The 26,651-nt window shown below is 42.9% G+C and overlaps 1 protein-coding gene across 2 annotated transcripts in view; it reads right to left on the reverse strand.

Moving 5' to 3' along the window:
• LOC126161822 (uncharacterized) overlaps positions 1 to 26,651 on the reverse strand; it is a 48,455-nt gene that overhangs the window by 15,804 nt on the left and 6,000 nt on the right. The window contains exons 3-5 of one of the 2 annotated variants that reach the window (XR_007534963.1): positions 22,876 to 22,955; positions 22,690 to 22,787; positions 2,488 to 2,687 (exon numbers count right to left, since the gene is read on the reverse strand). Coding sequence is in view for 1 of the 2 variants with exons in the window: in XM_049917925.1 (XP_049773882.1) it covers positions 22,690 to 22,787; positions 22,876 to 22,955 (178 nt within the window). In the remaining variant the exon portion in view is untranslated. The remainder of the gene's footprint in view (positions 1 to 2,487; positions 2,688 to 22,689; positions 22,788 to 22,875; positions 22,956 to 26,651) is intronic. The other variant, XM_049917925.1, reaches the window with a different exon arrangement.

The following is a 26,651-nucleotide window of genomic DNA, read 5'->3' on the forward strand; positions in this document are numbered from 1 at the left end:
AACTGAAGACCACTGACAGGGCTAGTGCAAAATGGACCGGTGGCTAAATGGGTACCAATGGTGAATCAGGTCAAAGAGGAGCAGCATGGAAGGGCCAGCTGATCCATTAACTTGACAACCATAGTCCAAACGAGACAGAACTAATGCCCAGTATAGGAGGAGAAGGGTTGAACGATCCACACCCCAAGAGGTGTGGGCAAGGAAGTAAAGAACATTGAATTAAGGAAAACAGCCAACCTTCAGATGAAGGATGTGGTGCAACTGTTGTCAAAAAGAAGACCCAAGAAATGTGATTCAGGAACCACAGTCAGACGTTGGGTGTCGAGGTAGAGGTCCAGAACAGGATGAAACGTAGTACAGCAACAGAAATGCACCACCCTCGCAACTTAAGGGAAGAGAACTGAAAAATGTGTGAGTCTGTCCACATAGAAGCATGCTAAGTGGCACCCTGGAGTTGTCATTCCGCAGAAGCCACCGAGTGGGAGCTAGCCCAAATAAGAAATCACCCACATACAGAGCAGGGGTGGCCAACGGTCCAGCAGAGGCCCCAAGTACATTATAGCGATGAGAGAAACGACATCTAATACGGAGCCCTGTGGTATGTCATACTCCTGGCTCCGCACTAACTGTAGTACAGATACTTTAAGTGATTGGTACAATAAATACTCTTTTTTTCTGCTTACTGGCCTGTCTTTTATAACTCACTATTTTAAGGTTTTACAATCAAGGCATCAACACAGCTCTCACAGAGTCAACTGCTGTTCTGTAATTGTATTTTGTATGTACTGTAACCGAGATATCTCATTGAACTTAGTTTTCGCCTTCAACATCACTGCATATTATTATAAATTAGCACTATTTTCGAGTCTGTAACATAGGTCTGTTAATTACCATAAAGTTGATGAAACAAAAGTTTAAGATTGATAAACAATATTTTTTATTTGTTTATAAAGACATGACGCTTGCATTTTATATTTTTTTAAATTTACGTAATCGGTATCAACCACATCAGCAGTCCTATAGAAAATACATATAATTAATACACAATACAAATAAAAAAAGTTTGTAACTACATGACTGCTACAAAACATCTTGAATACAAAACATACGAACTGCATTGTTAGCTGCATCGAGTCAATTTTATCCCGTGTTTTTCTCTCATTTTAACACAAACAGTTATAAAATAGGCATTGGGTCAGAAAATGGCGCACTATCAATGGTTGGTCGCAGTAAGCACGAGTGGTGTGGGGTCTCCACTTAAAAAAATGACTGTGGCTGAAATGACATTGCCCAATATGCAGGCTAGCGAAAGTACCTCCGTATCTCCTCACGTCAAGAGCGGCGAGAGGAAGTTGACCAAGCCATTGGGAGGTGTTTAATTTACCAGATATTGTTCCCATATAGAGAAGACCAGTGTTCATGCCAGAGTGACAGTGTTCCTACATGCATCAACACAGAATCATCTGAAGGGACAGAATAGCTAAAAGATCTGGGTAGTTGGACGCGCGAACCTTGGCAAGACGGCTCAGACCACATGGCTACCCCATGTTGCAGACACAATTACTTCAATGGCTGCCAAATACAAGATCTTAGCTGCAGACTACTACGGGGTTCTGATGCTGGAGGAGCCTGTTTCATAATTTCTTCAAGGGTATCAGTAAACTCCCTGGGTTGGTCAGCTGACTCCCGGGTAAAGAATCGGTTGGTGATATGAACCGGTGCAATGGAGGCCAACCATACAAAAGTGTCACTGTTCAGTTTTGTTTTGTTTTACTTTGCTTTAAAGCGTGCAAAAAAACAACTGGGATCATACATGCCCAAATCAAAACTATAGAACACAAACACAGAGAGGAGTTAAACGACTATACGTTAGTCCCAATGGGCAGAATAAAAACTGGCACTTGGAAAAAGGGCTAAAAAAAACACCATACAGAAATGGAGGTCCAAAACTAAAAGTTAAATGGCCTTCGCCATATTGCTTCAGTGGATAAAAAGTGAAACGTGGTTGACAGCCCGTACGTCAATCGTTAAAAGGGCTGATAAATCAGACAGCAAATCTAAGCTGGAACGTAAATTGTTAAAAAAAATGGCGATTCCAGCAGGAAGTGGCAGACAGTTAAAATTTGGGCGCAGTGTGTATGATAAGTAAATGTCGAGACTTGAGCCACCACACCAGCCGAGCGTGAATCACACGTTCCATCACCTTGCAAACACAGCTGGTAAGGCAGACGGGGCAGTAGCTAGAAGGAAGGTTTTTGTCCTTACCGGGCTTAGGTATGGGTACAATGGTGGCTACACACCAGCATCCAGCAAATGTGCCCTTTGGCCAGATGCAGTTGTACATGTTAAGCAGAAAGTGCTTGTCTGCAAGAGAAAGGTGCTGCAACATCTGAATGTGGATGGTGTCAGGCCCTGAGGCGGAGGATCGGGATGAACTGAAAGCATGATCTAGCTCCCTCATAGTAATGGCGGCATTGTAGTACTCACAATTTGGAGAAGAGAAGGGTATCGCCCGAGCCGCCTCCACTCGTTTCTGAAGAGCTCGAAACTTCCGCAAAATGGCGGCCCAAGGTGTTGGAGATAGCAATAGGGTCCACGATGACAGCGTCAAGCCGGAAATTGGGGATTGGATCTTGGTTCCAGAGAGCTGTCTGAGGTTGGCCCACATGGCAGAGGAAGGTGTGGAACTGCAAAAAAAACTAGTGAATGAAATCCAGCTAGCTCTTTCGCTATCCCGAAGAACGTGATGCCACTTTGCACGCATCTCTTCATAATGAATGCAGTTTGCCAGCATAGGGTGGCACATAAAAATGCACATTGCACGTCTATGTGCGCTAATTGTGTCGTGGCATACCTCAATCCACCAAGGGACCGGGACATGACGTGGTAGAGAGGAACTGCAGGGATGGAACGTTCTGCAGCAGTAAGGATAATGTTTGTGAGATATTCGACCTGGTCATCACAACTGGGGAAATCTTGTTCCTTGAAGGTCGCCAGGGAGGAGTAAAGCTGTCAGTCAGCCCTAGGAAGCTGCCATTTAGGTGTGCACACGTATGGGATAAGAGTCAGCACACGAGAAATGGTCGCCCGAGTAGGTGCCAGAAAGAACGGACCATTCAAGACGATGGACAAGCTGGGCAGTGCAGAAGGTTAGGTCCAATTGGGAATAGGTGTATGAGGAGTCGGGAAAGAAAGTGGGTGCTCCAGTGTTAAGGCAAAAAAAGTTAAGTTGGTTAAGAATGTCAGCCAAGAGAGCACCTTTCAGACAGGTCCTGAGAGAACCCCAAAGGAGATGATGAGCATTAAAGTCACCAATTAGCAAAAATGGGGGACGTAGCTGCCCAATAAGTCAAAGAAAGTCTGCCCTGGTGTCAGCGAATGATGGAGGGACATATATAATACAGAGCGTAAAGTTCAGGTGGGGAAGGAAAAGGTGAACTGCCACAGCTTGAAGATTGGTAGTCAGCGAGATGGGTTGACTATGAATATCATCCCATATGAGCAGCATGATCAGCATGATTCCCCCATGAGAGGGAATGCTGAACTCAGGGGGAAGGTCAAAGCGAATCGGTAAGAAATTGGAAAGCTAAAAGTGGTCGTGAGGGCACAATTTCGTTTCCTGAAGGCAGAGTACAAGGGGAAGCTGCGACGCTAAAAGCAGCCATAAATCCTCTTCGTGGGACCGAACATTCCACTGGAGGAGAGTCAAGATGAGGAAGGGACGTGATGGTGTCACCTCGGCAGCTGCCGAGTGACAGCTGGGGAAGAGGCACAACTACAGGGCACAGAAGCAGGATGATTCTGCTCCATGGGGCCCACAGAAGCATCAGCTTGCTTGCGCGGTTGGTCTGTGGAGTCCAACGCTGAAAAACGGTTGTTGGTGCACACCGGCAACACGGAGGCTGGCCGGGCTAAGGTATCACGTGCCGACACCATCGAAGACGATCTTCGAGGTGGTGAAGGAGAAGACCGTTTGCTTTGGAGGACTTCTTCGAGCCATTTCCAGTTACATGAAGCCTCTGGTGTTGTTTCGCTGGAGGGACGGAGGAAGTCTTCACGGGAGTACTCCTTCGGTCCTTTCCAGCCTACCGGTTGTGTAGCTGGTGGTTTTGCCTCTGGAGGTGAGAGTTTGACAGCTTGTAGCACTGCTGGACGGGGCGGGGGAGGGGGGGGGTTATGTTGATGCCACCTTGACACTGGGCAATTTCATGACCTCTGAGCTGAACTGGAGGTTGCATGTCTGCATGGCCACATGTCCTTCATGGAGCGAGGGGTAACAAGAACAGAACTATAGGTACCAGATGGGAGAACACAGGGTTTGCGATTACCTAGTAACTTGCGAGCAACTGGATACGGCACCTTTTCCTCGAGCCGGATCTCTTGAACAGCCCGCTCATCACGATACACTGGACACTTCCGAGTGGAGATGGCATGGCCACCATTGCAGTTTATACAGCGGGAAGAAGGAGGTAGACAATCCCCTTGTGCGCATCCCTACTACCAATAACACATTTGGCTGGGTGTTGACAAGACGTTCTCGTGTTGTTAAAACGATGACACTGGTAGCAGTGCATCGGGTTCAGAATGCATGGCCGGACGGTGGTAATTTCACAGCCTGCTTTGAGCTTGGATGGAAGCACCGCCCTATCAAAGGTGAGAAAGAGAGTGTGGGTGGGCACTAAGGAGGAATCTACCTTTTTCATTACATGATGAATGGCAAGACACCCTGATCTGAGAAGTAAGACTGTATTTTGGCGTTGGTTAGACGTCAAGCAGCCTGGTGTAAATTACACCACGGGAAGAATTCAAAGTTCTGTGGGCCTCGACATGAACAGGGTAACAGTGGAGAAGCGAGGCAGCAAGCAGTTGTTGTGGTTGAGAATCAGATGTGGTCTCCAAAAGCAAAAGTGCCATTCAATAAACGAGAGCAGGATTTCACAGAGCCAGCAACTGCATCTACACCTTTTCGAATAATGAACAGATTTACCATGGCGAAATACTGACCATCTTCAGTATGTGAGACCACAAGGAACCGCAGTGCAGCGGGAAGGGTCTTTGAATCATTAGCTTCGTTGCATTTACGTTTTGTAGAAGTTGAGTGGGAAGGTGATTGACTCATAGTGAGGAAATCCCCCGTAACTGTCAGTGTCTACAATGGTGCACTCCTTCCAACTGTGGGCCCCCTTCACAAGGGGGCGCACCCGCCTTCGGTGATTGTTCACACCTCAGATCACACCTCCTGAACACCTGATGGAGGGACCAATCGGCAATTTGGGAAGGTTACAGCTCAGGCAATCACCCCTTCCTGGGCTTCGCCTGGACCAGGGGGTGCATGCGAACGCTACCTGCCGACCCAGGGCTGGGAATTACATGTTACCCAGTCACCTGTTAAGCGTCAGACAAGTGGGCGGCCTTCAGGAGTGCACAGGGAGGAAGAAGAGTAGAAGAGGCTCCTCAAATGCCGAAGCGGAGGAACGAGAGGAGAAGGGAAACAAAGAAAGGAAAAGGGTGACAATGCAGAACACTCCTCACAATACCCCAGACATGTTCCCCAAGGGAGGGGGAAAAAGTATAGCAAGAGGATAGATATGCAGCACAGAAGGGAAAAAAATGCTGCAAAGGCCAAAGAGTGGTGAGCCCCCTGGGGGTAGAGATGTCACTTTTGTGAAGGGGAAGAATGTTTGTCCTTTTACAACTTCTTAGTGGCATGGCATTTGTCATGCATGGACCCAGAGGTTTGCTGACTTGAGATGCACAAAAAATCATCTTTGACGTAATCCTTTCTAAGTTTTCGTTCTTCGGGTTGCATCACCAATGTGGGTGAAGGTTTTCTGATGTGTTGAGCAACTGTAGTGGGTATAGGTGAGGATGTCACCTTAGCACTAGGTGATTTCGCAACTGTAGCACCAAACTGGAGATTGCAGGTCTGCGTGGCCATATCTTTCATGGGTCGTGACTTACCAACAATGGTACTGTAACTACTGGATAGTGGTATGCACAGCTTTTGACTAGCTAACATTTGTGAGCAACACTGAGGGGTTCCTTTTCCTTCATCCAGATCTCTTGATCAGCTCACTCATTGAGGTACAAAGAGCATTTGCGGGATGAAGCATCATGGTTGCCTGTTCAGTTGATGCAGCAGGGAAGAGGTGGGCTATGTCCCTTATGAACATCTGTGCCCTAAGTTACACAACTGGCTGCGTTTTTGCGAGACACACGAGTACGATTATAATGCTGACATTGGTAGCAATGCATTGGGTTCGGTATGTAGGGTCTGACATGGATGACTTTATAGCCCGCCTTCATCTTCACAAGGAGCTCCACTTGATCAAAAGTTAAGGAAAGGATACAGGCAGGCATTAGTTCTGCATCGACGCTCTTCGTAAGCCAACAGACTGAAGTTACGCCCTGATCAGACAGATAATGTTGTTCAGAAAATAATTGCTGTCACTTAGGTCATCATGAGCCCTCCAATGGATGGAGGGGAGAATACCAGGGCTGCAAATGGAGAGATGACCAGCTGAATACGATCCGCAAGTCACAATGAAGTGTATGGGGGGACTGAAATTCAAGACACAAATATCAAGCTCTGAAAGCAAAGTTTCCATAACTTTACTATGGCCAGTGCACCTAGTTCCACCCCACGAAGGATTATGGGCATTGCATTCACCCAAAATGAAAAGGGTAGGGGAGCTGAGAAATCAGTGCGCACTACACATTCCGAGACACTTCACTAATGGGAAGGATACACGTTACAGATGACAAAATCCAGAGGCTTCCTCACATGAACAACCATAGCCTCCAAAGTTGTATTAAATAGCACATGTTCTCTGCAGAGCCCAGAACGAGTGTGCAAACTATGCCTGATGCTCTGTCATAGTCAGCTTGATTCTTAAAATAGCTGCGAAGGATAGGGGTTTGCACTGCTGGGAAGCAAGTTTCCTGGAGGGCAATCGAGAAACCAGGGGGAACATAGAGATGTTGTAGCTTAGTCAGATGGTGGCAAAACCACAACAATACCACTAGAGGATCAGGTTGTCGGTATGAAGCAAAGCAAGTGCTATATCGTGTGTGAGATACAGAGGTGAGCAAGTGTGCCGGAACTTACCCAAGTTCACTGCTAGTAGCGTCACGTCACTTTAACGAGTCTACACGTACTGCGCATGTATTGCACCACAATTAAGTACAAAATTAAAAGTCAAGATTTATGTTTAAAACTGTGTTAAAATAGAGTTTAGTATAATAATGTTATAAATATCAAGTCTTTATGTACCTAGACTTGATAGTTTCCATAAAAAATGCAGTTTTAAAAGAAAAATAAGTGGTGCTAAATAATAAAGCTAGAAAGCCAGAAGTTGCTCAGAATGTGCCTAAAAAGTTCATAAATAAGTGGTGCAAGTTTCAAAGCTAAAGAGTGATGAATACTGATCCGTGCTCTGCTTCCTCTGGCGCAGAGGGGGTCACGGTGCTTAGTGCGCAATCACTGGCAGCTTTCGGAGAGTGAGGACGTACTAGCGTACAGGCAGTTTGTGGTAGGTGGCCCATGTGGACGGCCACATTTCGCGAGCGTGGTTGTATCATATGGTGAGCTGTTTTGAGGGTGGAAGCCACACCTTGTTGCGGTTTGTGTTGCGACTCATCCAGAAGGGCAGTGAGGTAATGTGCCTGGAGGCATGATGTTCTGCCGTTCGTATTATTGAGTTCCCGGCTTCTTGTGGTAAGACTGCTCTTTCCTTATGCATTGTACCCCCCCCCCCCCCCCCTTAAAGAGGAAGTGGTGGTTTAAACTGTGGCCGCTGATCTGTGAAACTGTGGCCATTGGTATTCGAAGCTACCTCATGCACTCTAGACTCTTGGTTGGTAGTACGTGTCGGTTGTTTGCTATTTATTTTGCTGCCCGCAAGGTTGCACAGGTGAGATTGCCTTCTGGTAGAGCGATGCTCACTGTTTGACAGTTTCAATCTGCCTGTGGTTGCATGTGTGTGTCCACCATTAAATGGTAGATTGTCAACTTGATCTGCAAGTTTGCATCTTGCGGAATCGTGTCATGGCTTACTTGTAGTGTTTTCCGAATTTCCCTGTTGTTAATGTGCTCCGCTGAGTGACAGTTTGTTTAACGGCAAGCAACAAGGGGAGCCTTTCGACAGAGCGACGTTGAGTGTTCTATGAGCGTACAGTTGAAATTACTGTTATAACAAAATACATCGTCGCTCTGTGATTATTAAATACTGTTGGCAAGATCACTACCTTTCGACAGAGCGACGTTGAGTGTTCACAATGAGCGTACAGTTGAAACTACTGTTACAACCGAATACGTCGTTGCTCTGTGATTATTAAATACTGTTGGCCAGATTACTACTTTCCGACAGGGTGCCCTTGATATTCCTGTTGTTGTTGACGTGCACCGTTGAATGGCAATTTGTTTAACGGCAAGCCACAAGAACCACCTTTCGACAGAGCGCCATTGAGTGCTCAATCATGTACAGTTGAAAATACTGTTATTACCAAATGGTTTTTTTTTTGTATGTTGGGTCGCAGAAGGTCTGGCATTGTCAGCAAGATAACATAGTTCTAGTTTTTTATTTTATTTTATTTGTTTATTGATTTTTTTAACTTCCTTATTTTTAATGTAGGTATATGCTGGGTCGCAGCAGGTCTGGCGACTAAGTATTACAGTTGTCAGTAACACCTGCTACTTGTTGCTTCAAAGATTATCTTGTTGTACTCCTTTATCTATGTCTGTTAATATTTAAAAAGTAAAACAATTCTGGGCATTTAACAGTCTTACCCGCAGCCATCAGCTGTAGCATTCTGGGCTTGTTGCTTGATAGACTATTTTCTTCTAGTTTTACATACATACGTACTGTTTAAATCTTTTAATATATATATATTGGAATGTTTCCCTCTATTTTATATATATATATATATATATATATATATATAATAGAGGGAAACATTCCACGTGGGAAAAATATATTTAAAAAGAAAGATGATGAGACTTACCAAACAAAAGCGCTGGCAGGTCGATAGACACACAAACAAACACAAACATACACACAAAATCTAGCTTTCGCAACCAACGGTTGCCTCGTCAGGAAAGAGGGAAGGAGAAGGAAAGACAAAAGGATATGGGTTTTAAGGGAGAGGGTAAGGAGTCATTCCAATCCCGGGAGCGGAAAGACTTACCTTAGGGGGAAAAAAGGACAGGTATACACTCGCACACACACACATATCCATCCATACATACAAGACACAAGCAGACACTTGTGTCTTGTATGTATGGATGGATATGTGTGTGTGTGCGAGTGTATACCTGTCCTTTTTTCCCCCTAAGGTAAGTCTTTCCGCTCCCGGGATTGGAATGACTCCTTACCCTCTCCCTTAAAACCCATATCCTTTTGTCTTTCCTTCTCCTTCCCTCTTTCCTGACGAGGCAACCGTTGGTTGCGAAAGCTAGATTTTGTGTGTATGTTTGTGTTTGTTTGTGTGTCTATCGACCTGCCAGCGCTTTTGTTTGGTAAGTCTCATCATCTTTCTTTTTAAATATATATATATATATATATATATATATATATATATGTGTGTGTGTGTGTGTGTGTGTGTGTGTGTGTGTGTGTGTGTGTGTGTGTGTGTGTTACCATGAATGACCGAAATTGGAGAATGTCAACTTTCACCAGTGAATGTCAACAGATACCAAATACGTCGGTGAAAGATCGAATATTTCATTACATTGTTGTTCATTTGGACCCTCTCTGATGTGTGTCGACAATCACAGATATGCTCTGGTGGAGGTCCAAAACAGAAGAGTCAAAAAAACAAGTGACTGGCTCTCTCCCGCCAAATCCTTTGTTCTGCTCGGAGTAAATCAGCTTTTTCAGTCTTATGCAAGCTTTGATAACGCGAGCAACACTTTCTTAATTTTTTCCGATACCCTAATTTGTACTAAATGGATACTGCAGTAAATCGTGATCTTTTCCATGAAAAGTTAAATGTATTAATTGCAGGTAACCGAGAAGACAACTTTTTTCTCAAAAAAGGTATTCTAAAATACTTTCTGAAGTGGTTTCTGCTAAAATTAAATGCAACACACCTTTGGATTACAGATGATTAAAACGTTTTGATGCTTAAAGAGTTGCTTAAAGAGTTGCAAGTTAAATACAAAAATATTACATATTAAGTTGTAATGTTGTATTTAAATTTATGCAAACAGTGTCAAATGAAACACAGTGCACCTAAGAAAGGTATTGTTGTGAAGCCAATGGTTAGTTCTGAAGTAACTCAAGACGTCAAGTTGATCTGACAAGAGATGGCGAATATAAGTTCATAATGGTGTATCAAGATCATTTAGCTAAGTTTGTCCAGCTACGACCTTTGAAAACTAAAAGAGCTGAAGAAGTAGCACATCATGTTCTTTCAATATTTTTAACATTTGGTGCCCCAGCAATGGTAGAGAATTTAGTAATCAAGTCATATCCGAAATATGTGCTATGTGGAAAGATGTTAAAATAGTTCATGGAAAGCCTCGTCACAGTCAAACACAAGGCTCAGTTGAAAGGGCCAATCAGGATGTACAGAATATGCTAACTGCATGGATGAATGATAATGATACAAATAAATGGTCAGATGGTTTATACTTTGTTCAATTTGTCAATAACACTACATACCACAAAGAAAAACGCCAAAGTTCTTATGAAGTCACGTTTGGCATTAAAGCAAAAAGAGGCATGGCATCGTGTTTTTTGCCTGGAGAACAAATCGCAAATATTGAAACTGAAGAACAACTCGAAGAAATTGCCAATACTTCTGAAACCGAAAAAAGCTTGAAGAAACTGTTAATGCTTATAAAAAAAAATTGGAGCACTGTTCATGTCAAAAACCAATTCCAAAGAAAAATATTGAAGAGGACCTACAACCTACAATGTCTTCGCATCAAATTCTGTCTGAAAAACACAAGTTGATTTCTACAAAAAGAGCGGTCGCGAAAGAAAATCTTCTACTGCAAGCAACAAAGATGTTACGAACCTCACAAAAACAATTTCTTCCTGCTCAAATTGGTGATAATGTACGAATACAACTCCCTGATATCGACCATGGTTGTACAGATAGCCGAAATGTGTTAGCGGTTATTGTTGGAATAGAAGAGTCCGACTTCTATAAACTGGCAAATAAAAATGGTACCCACAAGCAGCTTTACACACGTAAACAGTTCATAATTTGCAAAGAAAAGTTACTTTCCATAGATGAGATTTCTTTTCAAGAAATGTCGCTGACAGAAGCAGCTGCAGCTAATTCGAGAAGCGGGGGATAAGGCTATACACACTGTCATTGCAAAAGGAAGTGTTCCACAAATAAATGCAGTTGTAAAAGCAAGTGACTCTTGTGCAATTCAAAGTGTCATAATTAAGATCTGAATCACATAAGTAATTTTTTTTATAACTATTATTTTCTTTTCTCATGTAGAATGTACAGTGTATTTTAAATTCTTGGTCATTTCTTTCAGAAAGAGAGGCGAAAAAGTTACGTCACACTTAAGACGTTTTATAGCGACTGAATTACGGAGAAGAAAACCTACATCTCCAACATGTTCAACATTCACCATTAGTACATGGTGAATGTCAACATCGCTATCTCTGTCAGAGCCTGTATTGCTCGATCCCCTCGAACTTGGCCTAGCCCTCCCACTCCCACTCCTACTTAACAATAAATCCAGACTTGAAAGGCACTAAATATTGGACTTGGAAACGTAAAAATTTGTTTTAACTTCAGTCCACTCTAAAATTAATAACTGAGAGACCATGTTAAGCTACCTCTAATAGTTTTTGAGTAATTAAGTAAAAACCAATTTTGTAACTAAAATGTACCCAACTGTAGTAGATTAAGTACGCGTAATTTTAATAGTACAGAATTTTGGTTAAAGCAGATGACAAAACTTACCAAATAATAGAGCAATACCAAATTTGAGAGTTGTAGTATTAATAACAGCCAATACAAGTTCTAGTGAAGGTATGGTTTAGAGGTAACAATCTACTGTTAGTTCCACTATAGAAATTCTAGAAGGCAAAATTTTTATTCAAGCGAGCTGAAACTTTTTTTGTGCTTTCAAACAACTTATCTGAATACATGTAAATATTAAGAAGTTTCTGCTTTAATTCATAATTATGATACTAAAGATTATTTTTCCGGGAAAGCGGTCGTTCTGAGGCTGCTGCAGTATGCAGAAGGCCTATAACAGATGTTCCCTCGGCAGTCCGCTGTGGCACCTATATAAATACAGCCCAAGAGGCAGTAGTAAGGTTCACTTCACACTTAGCCACTGTAAGATCCACGTCTGTTAAATGGTGGATCGCGCTCTGCCTTGGATGATGTCAGAGCTGGACTGTGGTACATCATGTATTTGAGGTAAAAACGGATAGTGAACTCACGAGGACTGTACACCATCCTGGATCGCTTAAAATTTGCTGAAGGAACTGTCTGTGATAATTATAAATCTGTGTGGCAAGTGGCGACTATTATTTCCACTTTTATGGTGAGCATTAATTTTCAACATTTATGATGAACATTCATTTGAGTATTTTAGTCACGACTAAAGACAATCTGGTAGGAACGTACCGTCGAGGTCGTCTCTGAACTGCTAGTTCTGCTATTTATGATAGAAAGATTTACTGTGTATCGAATGGGACGGGACATGCACGGGGGCGTATACGCAGAGTACCAGAGTACAGACAGTACAGATGGAATAAGAAGGGCAGTCAGGATATCCAGGACAGAGTGGAGAATAAATAAGGAAATTAGGGAGAGAATGGAACAACTTTTGATGCAAAGAACTGAGAATAGAGCTCTTCAATGGTGTTTGATTTGATTTTGTTTTGTTTTAGGGCGCAAAAATAACTAAGGTCATACTCACCCAGCTAAGAACATTTGAACACGAATACAAAAAAGGAGTTAAAAGCGACACATGTTAAGCCCAATCGATGAAAGGAAAGTGAGCTGAGAACAAGGACTTCCTCTTGGAGAAAGATCCACAAAATACACTGCAAAGACAATGGAGGTCCCAAACTAAAGATTAAACGCCCTTCGACATGAAACAGCCAATAACTCAGATGGCAAACATACATTACAAAATAAGTGGTTAAAAAAGGGCATTTGGTCAGGAAACTGGGAACCGTCAAAGGTTGAGGACAATGACCACAAAGTGGAGGAGGATCACCACTTAACAAATGGCGATGGCTAAAACAACAGTGCCCAACACGCTAGCTAAAATGATCGCCTCGCGCTGAGAGGAGGTCAGCCAAGCTGCTGGGAGAGGTTTAATTCCCTGGAGCTTGTCGCCATGAAGGGGAGACCAGTGGTGATGCCAAAGTGACAGAACCTGCTTACAAACGGCAACACGGAGATCGTCGGAAGGAATGGAAGACCTAGCGGCCCACAGTAGGACGACGGCAGCCTTGGCAGCAGCCTCATTTCCTGCCACACTGACATGACCAGAAACACACATGAACATCACAGTGGCCTCCTCAAGATTGAGCAAGCTTTCTTGGACCCATTGCACTAAGGGATGGACTGGGTACAGCACATACAAGCTCCGAAGAGCAGACAGAATTGGAGCAGATGACACAATCGAACAGCCTGAGTCACCGGATGTACTGCATGGCCTGATACAGGGTGAAGAGCTCTGCTGTAGATACTGAGCAGTGTTTCAGAATCCAATAGCCAAAATCGTCGATGCCAATGATGAAGGCACACACAACACCATGTTCACTGCAAGAGCCATCAGCGTACACAAAGATACTATTGCTAAGTTCCATGTGCACTTACAATGGTATACTGAATATGGAGTAGATTCCTTTGGAAGCGAACGAAGTCCAAGGTGAACACAGCCCCTGCAAAAAGCCAAGGCATTGAAAAGTTCACGGCCATTGGGAAAGTGGCAAGTAGCATGAAGTTAAGTTGCCGGAGCAATAGCCGAAAGCTAGCTCCAGGAGGTAGCAGAGAAGACAGATGCACCCCATACTGGCGTTCAACGGAGTCATCGAAGGAGGCGGCATAGGACGGGTGGTCAGGCATGGCAGACAAACTGCATGCATATCCGCTGAGGAGAACATCACCCCCAGTATGACAGCGGTAGTTCGGCAGCTTCTGCATACAGACTCTCAATTGGGCTAGTGTAAAAGGTGTCAGCAGCCAAACAGAGTCCACGATGCTCGATTGTATTTAGGCAACGTAAGATGGATGGACATGCAGATGCATAAACAAAACACACACAGTCTAGTTTTGAATGGAAAAGGGATCAGTACAAATGGAGAAGAACGGTCCGATCCGCTCCCTAGGAAGTATTGCTTAGGATATGTAGGACATAGAGGGACCGGGTGCAACAGGCAGCCAGGTTAAAACACATGGAAGGACCAAGAAAGTTTTCTATCAGGCGAGAGCCCAAGGAATTCGTAGTTTCAGCAAACAGAATAACAACAGGCACAATATGTAAAGATGATGGAAGCAACCCATTGCACTGCCAGAAATTCACACAGCTGGTTTCAACAGTGGAAAAGTGAAAGCCATTATCGATGCTCCACAAGTTAAGATGATCGAAACATCGCTTAAGACACCACTCAAGCAGCCAAGTCCATGGAGAACTGCAATAGATCCCAAAATCATCGACAAAAAGGAAGCCAGAGATGCCTAGTGGGAGACAGGCCATAATAGGGTTAATGGGTATAGAAAAGAGGATGACACTCAGGACGGAGACCTGAGGCAACCCCTTTTCCTGTGTAAAGTTGTCTGACAAGGCAGAACCCACATGAAGCTTGAAAGTTCTGTCTTTTAAAAATTTCTGATCGGGAAACGAGGCAGGTAGCCTCGGAAACCCCACGTGTAGAGAGGATGGAGGATATGAGTTCTCCAGCAGGTGTTGTAGGCTTTCTCCAAATAAAAAATAAATAATAAATAAATAAAAATAAAAAAGCATGCCCAGTCTGGTATTTCCACAGAAAGCCATTCATGACATGGGTTGACAAAGTGACAAGACGGTCAACTACAGAATGGTGTGCTTGTAATCCACATTATGCAGTGGTTAGTAAATTGTAAGACTTGAGCCATCATATCAGCCATGCTTTAATCATACGTTCCATTGCCTTGCAAACACAGCTGGTGAGAGAAACGAGGTGGTAGCTAGAAGAAAGATGTTTGTCCTTACAGTGCTGTGGTATGGGTATGACAGTGGCTCCATGCCAGCACCTGAGGAATGTACCACCTGCCCAGATGTGACTGTATTTACGAATGAGAACATGCTTGCATGCAAGAGAAAGACGCTGCAACATCTGAATGTTAACAGCGTCCAGTTCTGGGGTGGAAGATTGGGACACGATTTAGGTTCCTCACGGTAAAGGCGGCATTGTAGTAGTATTGATTCTGAGAGGTATCACCTGAGCCTCCTCCACTTGTTCCCAATGGAGGAAGGCAGGCTGATAGTCAGTGGAGATCAAAATCTCCGCAAAATAACAGACTAAGGTGTTGAAGATGACAAAGGGGTTCTCAATGACATCACCTGGTATGGTCAGGCCGGAAATTGGGAAATGGGCCTTGGTCCCAGAGAGCCTTCAAGGGTTGACCCAAAAGACGGAAGAGGGAGTACAGCTGTTAAAAGAACTACTAAATGAAATCCACCTAGCTATTCTGCCATCCCAATGAATGCATAGACACAGCACACACAACTGTCAATAATGAATACAGTTCACCATCACAGGATGACAGTTTAAAAAGACAGAGTACGCCTCCAGGTGCGAACTGTGCCGTGGCACCCTCAGTCTAGCAAGGGACCCAGACATGTTGCGGTTAAGATGAAGTGTGAGGTATGGAACATTCTGCAGTAGTAAGGATAACATTTGTATGGTACTTTACCTGTCATTACAAGTAGGAAAATGTTGTTTGCGAAAGTTGCCAGGGAGGAGTAAAGCCTCCAGTCAGACTTACAAAGCTTCCAATTGGGTTTACACATAGGTGGGGTAGACATCAGCAATTGGATAGCACACAGAGAATGGTCACACGAGTTATGTGTCATTGATAATGGACCACTCAAGATGACGGGCAAGCTGGACAGTGCAGAACGAGAGGTCCAAATGGGAGGTAGGCATGCGTGGAGTCTAAAGGAACATGAGTGCTCCAGTGTTAAGGCAGATGAGGTTGAGCTGATCGAGACGGTCAGTCAAGAGGGTAACTCTCGGACAAGTTCCGGAGGAGACCCAAAGAAGATGGTGTGCATTAGTCACTGAGCAGCAAAGAAGGTGAAAGAGCTGCCCAATAAGCTGGAGGAAGCTTGCCCTGGTGACACCAAATGACGGAGGGATATTGATGTTGCACATAGACAAAGTGAAATGAGGAAGGAAAATGTGGACTGCAACAGCCTGCAACCAAGTGTTCAGTGAGATGGTCTGACTATGACCGTCATCACGAACGAGCAGCACGGCTCCCCCACGAGATGGAATGCCGCCCTCAAGGCGAAGGTCAAAGCAGACTGGAAAGAAATGCAGGAGATCAAAGCATTCACGAAGACACAATTTTGTTTCCTGTAGTCAGAAAACAAGGGGACACTGTGATTCCAAAAGCTGCCTTAATTCCTCCTTGTTGTATCGCAAGCTGCAAACATTCCACTGGAAGGGAGACATGACAGGGAAAGGAAAGGAGGGAAAAAATTAAGGGATTTCACTTTGGCGGCTGTTCTATGAGATCTACAGAGGCATCAGCAGTCTCTCTGGTCCAGCCTACAGATTCGGTTGGTGGGGCACACCAGGGGATTGGAGGTCAGCCAGGTGAGGGTATCACGCAGTGAAACAGTGGAAGGATCTCCGAGTCAGTGAAGGAGAAGCCATTTGTCTTTGTTTGATTTCTTAGAACCTTTCTGGTTGGCAGATGAAGACTCATGTTTTTTGGCTAGAGGGACGTAAAAAGTCTCCACTAGAGTATTCCTTTCCCGCCTTCTGGTTGTGTAGCAGCTGATTTTGCCACCAGAGGTGATGCTTTGGTGGCTTGCACAGCTGGAGGAGGAGGAGGAGGAGGAGACAGGGACACTACCATGACACTGGGCAATTAGACAACTGCAGTGCTGAATTTGAGGTCACAAGTCATCGTGGCCATGTCCTCTAAGGAGCGAGGCGTAGGAAGAAAGGTACTGTAAGTGCCAGATGGTAAAACACAACTAACCAACAATGTTGCAAGTGACAAGGTAATGCACTTTTTTCCTTCACCCAGATCTCCTGTATGGCCCACTGTTGAGATACAAGGGACATTCTCGGGATGAGCCTGCATGGTCGCTATTGCAACTGATACTACGGGGAGGAAGTGGTGGGCAATTGCCCTCGTCAACATCCCTACCACAAGTAACACATCTGGCCACATTTCGACAAGACATACGATTGTGGTTGTAGCATTGACACTGGTGACAGCACACTGTGTTTCGACTGTACAGTCAGACTGTGATGACTTAAAAGCCTGCTTTATGGAAGCACTGCTCTATCAAACATGAGGAAAAGAATGATGCAACCTTAGTGCCTGCATGCAACACTTTTCATTACCTGATGGTGTGCAGTGACGTCCTGATCAGAGAAGTAAGTTTGGATTTCTCACTCGGTCAGACCAGCCTAGTGTAAATAACACCACATGAAGAATTCTGCACTCGAAGAGCCTCAAATGAAATGAAATGAAATGAGCATATGGCATTGTTGGCCAGGAGGTTACATCTAGGGAAGTTCGGCCTCCAAGTGCAAGTCTTATTTCAGTCAACGCCACATTGAGCGACTTGCGCACCGGTGATGAGAATGAGAACAACACAACACCCAATCCCCGAGCAGAGAAAATCTCCAACCCTGCCGGGAATCGAACCCGGGCCCGCTTGCATGGAAGACGAGCCCGTTACCATGCAGCTATAGCAGGCGGACCGATGGGCCTCAACATGAACAGGATAGTCATAGAGGAGCGAAACTGCGAGGAGTTGTTGGGCTTGAATATCACAATTGGTCTGCAAAAGTGAAGTGCCATTACATAAATGACAGCAGGATTTCATAGGGCCTGTATTGTGTCAACACCTTTCTGAATAAAAAAATGGATTAGTTGTAGCAAATGCTGATCTTCTGTATGTGATAACAAGAGCAAGCAAGGTGCAGCTAGGACATTCTTGGAATCTTTAGCCTCATTCCATTTACATTTAGTAGACGTAGTCTGAGATGGTGTTTGCCTCAGTACGAGAAATCCCTCCCCACCACCCCCACCATCACCCCCACCCCCGATTGCCAGTGTCTCTGATGGCACACTCCTTCCAACTGGAGGTCCCCCCTCAGAGGGCCCTGTTGACCTGGGGCAAGGAATTACAAGTTACCCAGTCACATGTTATACTCAGATGTGTGGGGCTGCATTCACGAGTGCACAAGGAAGAAGAACAAACATAGAGGAACCTCAAACACCACAGCAGAGGAAGGATGGGAGATGCAGAACAAAGAAAGAAAGAAAAAACAGTGGGAGGACTGTTCTTATGTCACACTATTGAAACTTCACAACACATCCCCAAAAATATCCCAGACATGTTCCCCAAGGGAGGGGAAAAAGAATAGCAGGAGGATAGACATAGAGCACAGAAAGGGAAAAGGTGCTGTAAAAGCTGAGGTCCCACGGTAGCCAATCACAAATTCAGCAGATGGTGGTGAATCCCCTGGAGGAGCTCTTCAATGGTATGATCATGTACAGCAAATGGAGCAAGGACAATGGCCAAAAGCAATCCTGAAATGGTCGCCACGAGGAAGGAAGAAGGAAGCATGGAGAGTGGGAGTAATTGGAATGACGAGGAAGAGAGGTCTGTAAAGAGGGAGACTGCCTTGCTCGTGAAATCTGGCAAATGGAAGCAACTGTCAAAGAGTGGAGAAGCCTTTAAACATAAGCGAGTCTCATAGCCCTACATTTCTCCCACAGGGTAGCCACAGAAGGAAATAATGTGGGACATATCTCTACATGCTGTAATAATCATTTCTTCCAGAAGAGGCTGGGGAGGGGGGTGGGCTTGCTAGCCCCTTCATTTGAGAGTTATCCGCCTTGGTGCCACCTACTCTGAAAGGGGGTTCTCTCTGCAGGCACCCCTCAGCCACAGCAACAACTACCTGGCTGAGTAACCATTGACCAGATAACACTGTCCGGAGTTCTCATGCCCCAGCCATGTTGGGCACACACTACTTGGCATACATAGGGAGTTTCCTGTGCAGACAACAATAGTGCAATCCCTGCGAGTTCAGGGAGAGACCACCAAGCAGGTACTTAACAACCCCCCCCCCCCCCAACAGAATGGTTACCGTGTTGGATTTTGGATCTATTGCTTTTGCCACAAAGAAAAGGTTAAAAGCTAGAAAGGCACAAAAGATGGATTGTATACAGCATCGGATGACTTTTCCCACACAATCCACACTTCTGTAAAATTTGGAAGAGGTGGTAGGTCAAACCTAATAATGAGAATCATATAGTGAAGGATGAAAATTTGTATACAGTGTAGGAAAAGAGTACCCAAAATCATAAATCAAATCCAAGTATGGTCAGCACCAGGAAGACCATCCAAAGGCAAGGCAGAGGGGAAAGAAGAATAGCAGAAGAATATGTTAATCTGCAAAATGCTGACCAAGGCCGTATTCAGTATTTTCTTGGCTACATCGCATATTTTTCCAACACGGCCGCATACCTCCTTCATAACTATGTCATAGTTACGAATAATAGTAGGACGGACTTGTAGAACAGGAATGGAAGTAGCACTGCAAGCATCAGGACCCTATGCTTGCTGAGTACATACTATCAAAAGATATGTGGGATTCCTGGGGAGGGGAGGCATGTTAAGGGTAAATAAATTGAACATTGGTATGGAGAGTATGCTTTTCATTGTTCAATCTGCATTCATGATCAAGGGAAAAGACACAATACACAGTCAAATTTCTTAATAAAAATAATAACTATATTTTCCTGAAATACTGCACGAAAACTTGAGCACACTCTTATACAGAAATACCAATTTCAATGATAGGATGTTTGTAGAACACTTTAAATATACAAAACAAGCTTGGCCTCATATATATACCAAGACAGGACATTAACTGCACTTAGCAATAACAGTCAAAGAACTTCTAGAATGCAATCAACAACTTAATGTATGACCTACAGAAACAGGCGAATGGTTTCAAATCTGCAAGTCTCATGTGAGGTATGAGGAGTCTCACAGATGTGTTCATACCAGTCACGACTACCATGAGAAACTACAGACTCTTCTGTCTGCATGGTTTGTTCTGTAACTGTGTATGCAATTTTCTGTTTGGAGCACAATAATATAACTGAAGAATAATGGCTTTGAGGGATGAAGTAGTGAAGGCAGCAGAGAATCAAGTAGGTAAAAAGACGAGGGCTAGTAGAAATCCTTGGGTAACAGAAGATATATTGAATTTAATTGATGAAAGGAGAAAATATAAAAATGCAGTAAGTGAAGCAGGCAAAAAGGAATACAAATGTCTCAAAAATGAGATCGACAGGAAGTGCAAAATGGCTAAGCAGGGATGGCTAGAGGACAAATGTAAGGATGTAGAGGCTTATCTCACTAGGGGTAAGATAGATACTGCCTACAGGAAAATTAAAGAGACCTTTGGAGATAAGAGAACCACTTGTATGAACATCAAGAGCTCAGATGGAAACCCAGTTCTAAGCAAAGAAGGGAAAGCAGAAAGGTGGAAGGAGTATACAGAGGGTCTATACAAGGGCGATGAACTTGAGGACAATATTATGGAAATGGAAGAGGATGTAGATGAAGATGAAATGGGAGATACGATACTGCGTGAAGAGTTTGACAGAGCACTTTAGACCTGAGTCGAAACAAGGCCCCCGGAGTAGACAACATTCCATTGGAACTACTGACGGCCTTGGGAGAGCCAGTCCTGACAAAACTCTACCATCTGGTGAGCAAGATGTATGAAACAGGCGAAATACCCTCAGACTTCAAGAAGAATATAATAATTCCAATCCCAAAGAAAGCAGGTGTTGACAAATGTGAAAATTACCGAACAGTCAGTTTAATAAGCCACAGCTGCAAAATACTAACATGAATTCTTTACAGACGAATGGAAAAACTGGTAGAAGCCGACCTCGGGGAAGATCAGTTTGGATTCCGTAGAAATGTTGGAACACGTGAGGCAATACTGACCTTACGACTTATCTTAGAAGAAAGATTCAGGAAAGGCAAACCTACGTTTCTAGCATTTGTAGACTTAGAGAAAGCTTTTGACAATGTTGACTGGAATACTCTCTTTCAAATTCTAAAGGTGGCAGGGGTAAAATACAGGGAGCGAAAGGCTATTTACAATTTGTACAGAAACCAGATGGCAGTTATAAGAGTCGAGGGACATGAAAGGGAAGCAGTGGTTAAGAAGGGAGTAAGACAGGGTTGTAGCCTCTCCCCGATGTTATTCAATCTGTATATTGAGCAAGCAGTAAAGCAAACAAAAGAAAAATTCGGAGTAGGTATTAAAATCCATGGAGAAGAAATAAAAACGTTGAGGTTCGCCGATGACATTGTAATTCTGTCAGAGACAGCAAAGGACTTGGAAGAGCAGTTGAATGGAATGGATGGTGTCTTGAAGGGAGGATATAAGATGAACATCAACAAAAGCAAAACGAGGATAATGGAATGTAGTCGAATTAAGTCGGGTGATGTTGAGGGTATTAGATTAGGAAATGAGACACTTAAAGTAGTAAAGGAGTTTCGCTATTTGGGGAGCAAAATAACTGATGATGGTCGAAGTAGAGAGGATATAAAATGTAGACTGGCAATGGCAAGGAAAGCGTTTCTGAAGAAGAGAAATTTGTTAACATCGAGTATAGATTTAAGTGTCAGGAAGTCATTTCTGAAAGTATTTGTATGGAGTGTAGCCATGTATGGAAGTGAAACATGGACGGTAAATAGTTTGGACAAGAAGAGACTAGAAGCTTTCGAAATGTGGTGTTACAGAAGAATGCTGAAGATTAGATGGGTAGATCACACAACTAATGAGGAATTATTGAATAGGATTGGGGAGAAGAGAAGTTTGTGGCACAACTTGACCAGAAGAAGGGATCGGTTGGTAGGACATGTTTTGAGGCATCAAGGGATCACCAATTTAGTATTGGAGGGCAGTGTGGAGGGTAAAAATCGTAGGGGGAGACCAAGAGATGAATACGCTAAGCAGATTCAGAAGGATGTAGGTTGCAGTAGGTACTGGGAGATGAAGAAGCTTGCACAGGATAGAGTAGCATGGAGAGCTGCATCAAACCAATCTCAGGACTGAAGACCATAACAACAACAATGGCTTCAATAATCTATGTCTATACAATATATATGAAGTACTATTGCGCATCTGTTAAATAATGATGACAAAAGTATTCACATACGACGATCTTACTCTGGAAATAATGTTTTTTCATCAATTCCTAAATCCACATCCATGTTTACTGCAAGTGTTAGAAGGTGGTTTTTGGTCTCTCTTCCTCCATCTATTTCTTCCAAACTGATTTTTCATCCAGGATATTTTCGTATGCTGTTTCATATTTTATGTTTCAATTCAGTTCAACTCAGCTTACATCAAGAAACAATACATACAGCCATACACAGAAAGTGAACTTCAACTAAAAATAAAGTTTCCATTTACTTACAGCTCTCTGATATGATATCGTCCACTATCAATGCATAAAAACCCTCACTTGAAGGAAATGACTGTCTGTTATTGGCAGTTGCTAAGGGCTCATACATCCTGTATTAGAAATATATTCACATTAATTCATCAAATATCTTACCATGCAATAATTCAAGGCAATGTTAAAAAAGGAAAATCAACATACCATCCTAAATGGTGACCATAATGAGAGCACATACAATTTTTCCATGCATAACCAGGAAACCAAGTATATTCTCTTTGCCACTGAAATAGAGAGAGAGAGAGGCATTAAGCAAAAACACATATATGAAACAGACATCTATACACTTCACACCACAAGATAAGTTATGACACCTGCTGCAAAGCAGCCGTCATGTGACTGCTACCAGACACCCATCATCTCACGACTATGTCTTGAGAGCCCCAAAATAGTATTAATTAATACTAATATTCATATTATATTTTAAAACAACAGAGCCATAAAAGCACACTAAGCCTCCGGTGAAGATAAAAAAAAATTAAAAAAAAATAGTATGATGCTGCAGGCAGGGTATAAATTATTACAATAATATAAGATGAGCTAAATATGCTCAATTTAATGATAATTTGAGTGTGTAAAAACACCAGCATAACCACATACACAGAAAACCAGAGCATGTCACACACACACACACACACACACACACACACACACACACACACACACACACACACTCTCCCTACAGGTGGCAGAGTTCATGGTTTCCTATTAATAATTGTGATTAATTTTCAGCACCAGTTAAAGCTATATGAGCAAGACACTGTAGCTGACAATGAGTCTCACTGTGCAGAGAGGGGAACAAAATCACAAAAAAGACGACAAAAAGCAAAGAATAGAGGAAAAAAGAAACAGTCACTGAACCTGGACTTGACAAGTAATTTGGCTGATGGTGACAGTGACCATGGAAATTAGGTTAAGAGCTAATCCATGGGAAGTGTTATAATTACAACCAGAGTTAAATACACGGGTGTCACCCACCATTAGCTTTACATAAGATAAGTGTGTACAATAAAACTCTCTCTCTCTTTTCTTTTTCTTTTTTTTAAAGATAGTGTACGTTAAATGGAAGTAGAGAAAAACTGGTGCATATAAGGACTTTCTAGGCAAATGGAGCGAATAATCAAAAATATGTCCACGCACGCTCCGCAAACAAAGAAAGCAAACAAGCAAACACAACTATCAATCCCTGTATCATCTGCTGAACTTTGTCCTCTCTTCTAATATAGATAAACTGACAGAAATGGAAAGTGCTATAGAATGAACACCTGGAACGAATGCTAACATTCTGTATTCCCAGCCTGTAGGATATGTTGAGTAAAATTTAACATTTATGTGAATTCATTTGCTGTACAGAAAAAAGTCATTCCTACACATGAAGAGTGGTTTGATAGTACATGATGGCAATTGGATATGTCTAAGGCTACTGTAGCTTTTGAAGTGTAGGCAGCAACACAACACGGGCTGAAGACATGCCCATACAACTTACTGACATCTTTCACACTTTGGGAAAGGTTGAAGATTGGGGCAATACACACGGAAGCATCTTATCGACAGATTGCACACATTTGGCTATAGCATCACTGCAAGCTACTGGTGAAGAGATGGCCTCAAGATGGCAGGGCGGTAAGAAGAGTAGGCATACAAAACTAATTTTTTTTTCCATGGGCAGAGCTTTTGTAGCACCACATTTTGCTCTTGTGTGATTGTCATTTTTGCAATGGCCAATTTTCGTGAACAGTGTGTGGTGAAATTCTGCTTTTTGATTGGAAAAAGTGGAAAAGAAACTCTTGAAATGTTAAAAAACAGTGTACAAGGATGATTCTATGGAAGGGGGGGAACTCTGGAAATGCTGGAATGCCAATTGATGACACACCTTGTTCTGGCCATACTTCCATGGCGTCAACACATGAAAATGTTGAAAACATTCATGAAATCATCAACAAATATTCATCACGGACCAACGAAAAAATTGTGGAGTTGTCGGACATGACTTGGAATTCAATGCAGTGAACTGTGACAGACGATTTAGGAATGAAAAGGGTGGCTGCCAAATTCATGCCATGACTACCAATGACTTCAAGTTTGCCTCGTCCTAAGACAGCTCATCTGGTTAAATCAGTCATTAAGACACAGCTGATTTAGTTTTTCGATGTGACAGAAATTGTCCATTCAGAGTTTGTGCCACAGAGTGCAACAGTTAACCAGACTTTCTACCTGAAAGTTTTGAAATGATTGTGCAGTGAAAGTGGCCTTGTTTGTGGGTGTTGGGTAACTGGTTTTTCCATCATGACAATGCCCCTGCTCACAAAGCCCTGTTTATACATCAACCAAAAATGCTATGACCATGTTGCTGAGGTGACCAAAAAAATGATAGAGGTGCTGCCAAGCATCACAAACTATGAATTTAAACAATATTTTGAGTAATGGAATAAAATGTTAGACAAGTTTATTTGTGCAAGTGGAGAGTACTTTGAAGGGGACTGAAGGTTCCTGTTTAAAATGTGAGTAAATAAGTTAAAAAAGTAAGTTTGGTTTCCTTTGGGTACACCCTCATAGGGACCCACAAGAGGCCCATAAGATTGTTTGACTAGATCTCACAATAAGGTCCACACCCCAAGACAATCATAAGCTTGTTTGACTTGATCTTATGGGCAAATGATAAAAGCTGAAATTGATGCAGAAGTTACAGCGTATCGTTACAAACCTTCAGAAACAGATTACTGGAAGCTGGGTTTAGATGTCTAGCCACCATGTGTCATTTATTGCCAACACCAAGGACTCATATGGTGTAGAGCCAGAGTCCACTGGGCCATAAGGTAGCATTCTGTGGTGTTCAGCAATGAGGCTCTATTGTGTATGTGGCAGTCAGATTGACATCAACATGTCCAAAAAAACTGATGAAAGGTCACAGGAGAAAGCTATACTCAAGATCCATACTTCACAATTCTTGGAATCAGGAAATGGGGAGCTATTGGATATGACAACAGGTCTCTTTTGGTATTGGATGAAAGCAGGCTGAATGCTTGCCATACATGGCAAGAATGGTAAAGCTGGTATCATACCCTTCATGACCACAGCACCGAATGATATGTTCCAGCAGGATAACGCATAACACCACATTACGATTCACACAGTACAAACACCTCAAGATACGTAAGAGTCCTTAACTAGTCTGCCGATCCCTTGATTTGTTGCCCATAGAGCATGTCTTGGATGCGATAGGAAGACATATACTTTTATTTCAGCCTACTTTCATCAACTGTTATTAACTGACCCAGCATGTGTTTCAGGTGTCGCAAGAAATTCTTCAAGAAAATATCTGGAGGTTATTCACTTCCAGGCAACAATGAATAAAAAGAGTGTATTTATGCTCATGGGGATCATACCTAGTACTGATGTTGAATGACATCAGTTTGAAATAGAATAATTACGTCATGAACATCTCCACAAAGTTTGATGAATATTGGGCTGATGCTTCATGCTGAAACACTTTCCATTTCCAACAATGTAAATGAAAGGAATCAATATATTAAGTTACAAAAGCACTTTTTTTTAGCACAAAGGGAAAAACACACTGATAGGTAAAGAAAGGCACAAGGCAAGTAAAACTCGCAAATATAAAAAACTGTAGATAAAACATTAAAAAAAAATTGTATACAGAGCAGTACTGCTCTGTAAACAATTTGTATTTGGATGTCTGCTTTTAAAGTCCTGTGTCATATATTCGTATTCATGAAACACACTACACGTTTTAAGTAATGACTAACGCAATATGGTGGCTTAAACCATTTTGACCCTTCATCCGTGAAGATGGTCCAAGTCCGAAACCGCAGAATTTGGGTTAAAAATAAAAACAGCTGATGGTTCAAATATGCATTTTACACATCCTCTCAGAAGATTGCTACTGTGTGTGTATCATA

The sequence above is a fragment of the Schistocerca cancellata genome, chromosome 2 (assembly GCF_023864275.1).
Source record: "Schistocerca cancellata isolate TAMUIC-IGC-003103 chromosome 2, iqSchCanc2.1, whole genome shotgun sequence".
NCBI lineage: Eukaryota > Metazoa > Arthropoda > Insecta > Orthoptera > Acrididae > Schistocerca > Schistocerca cancellata.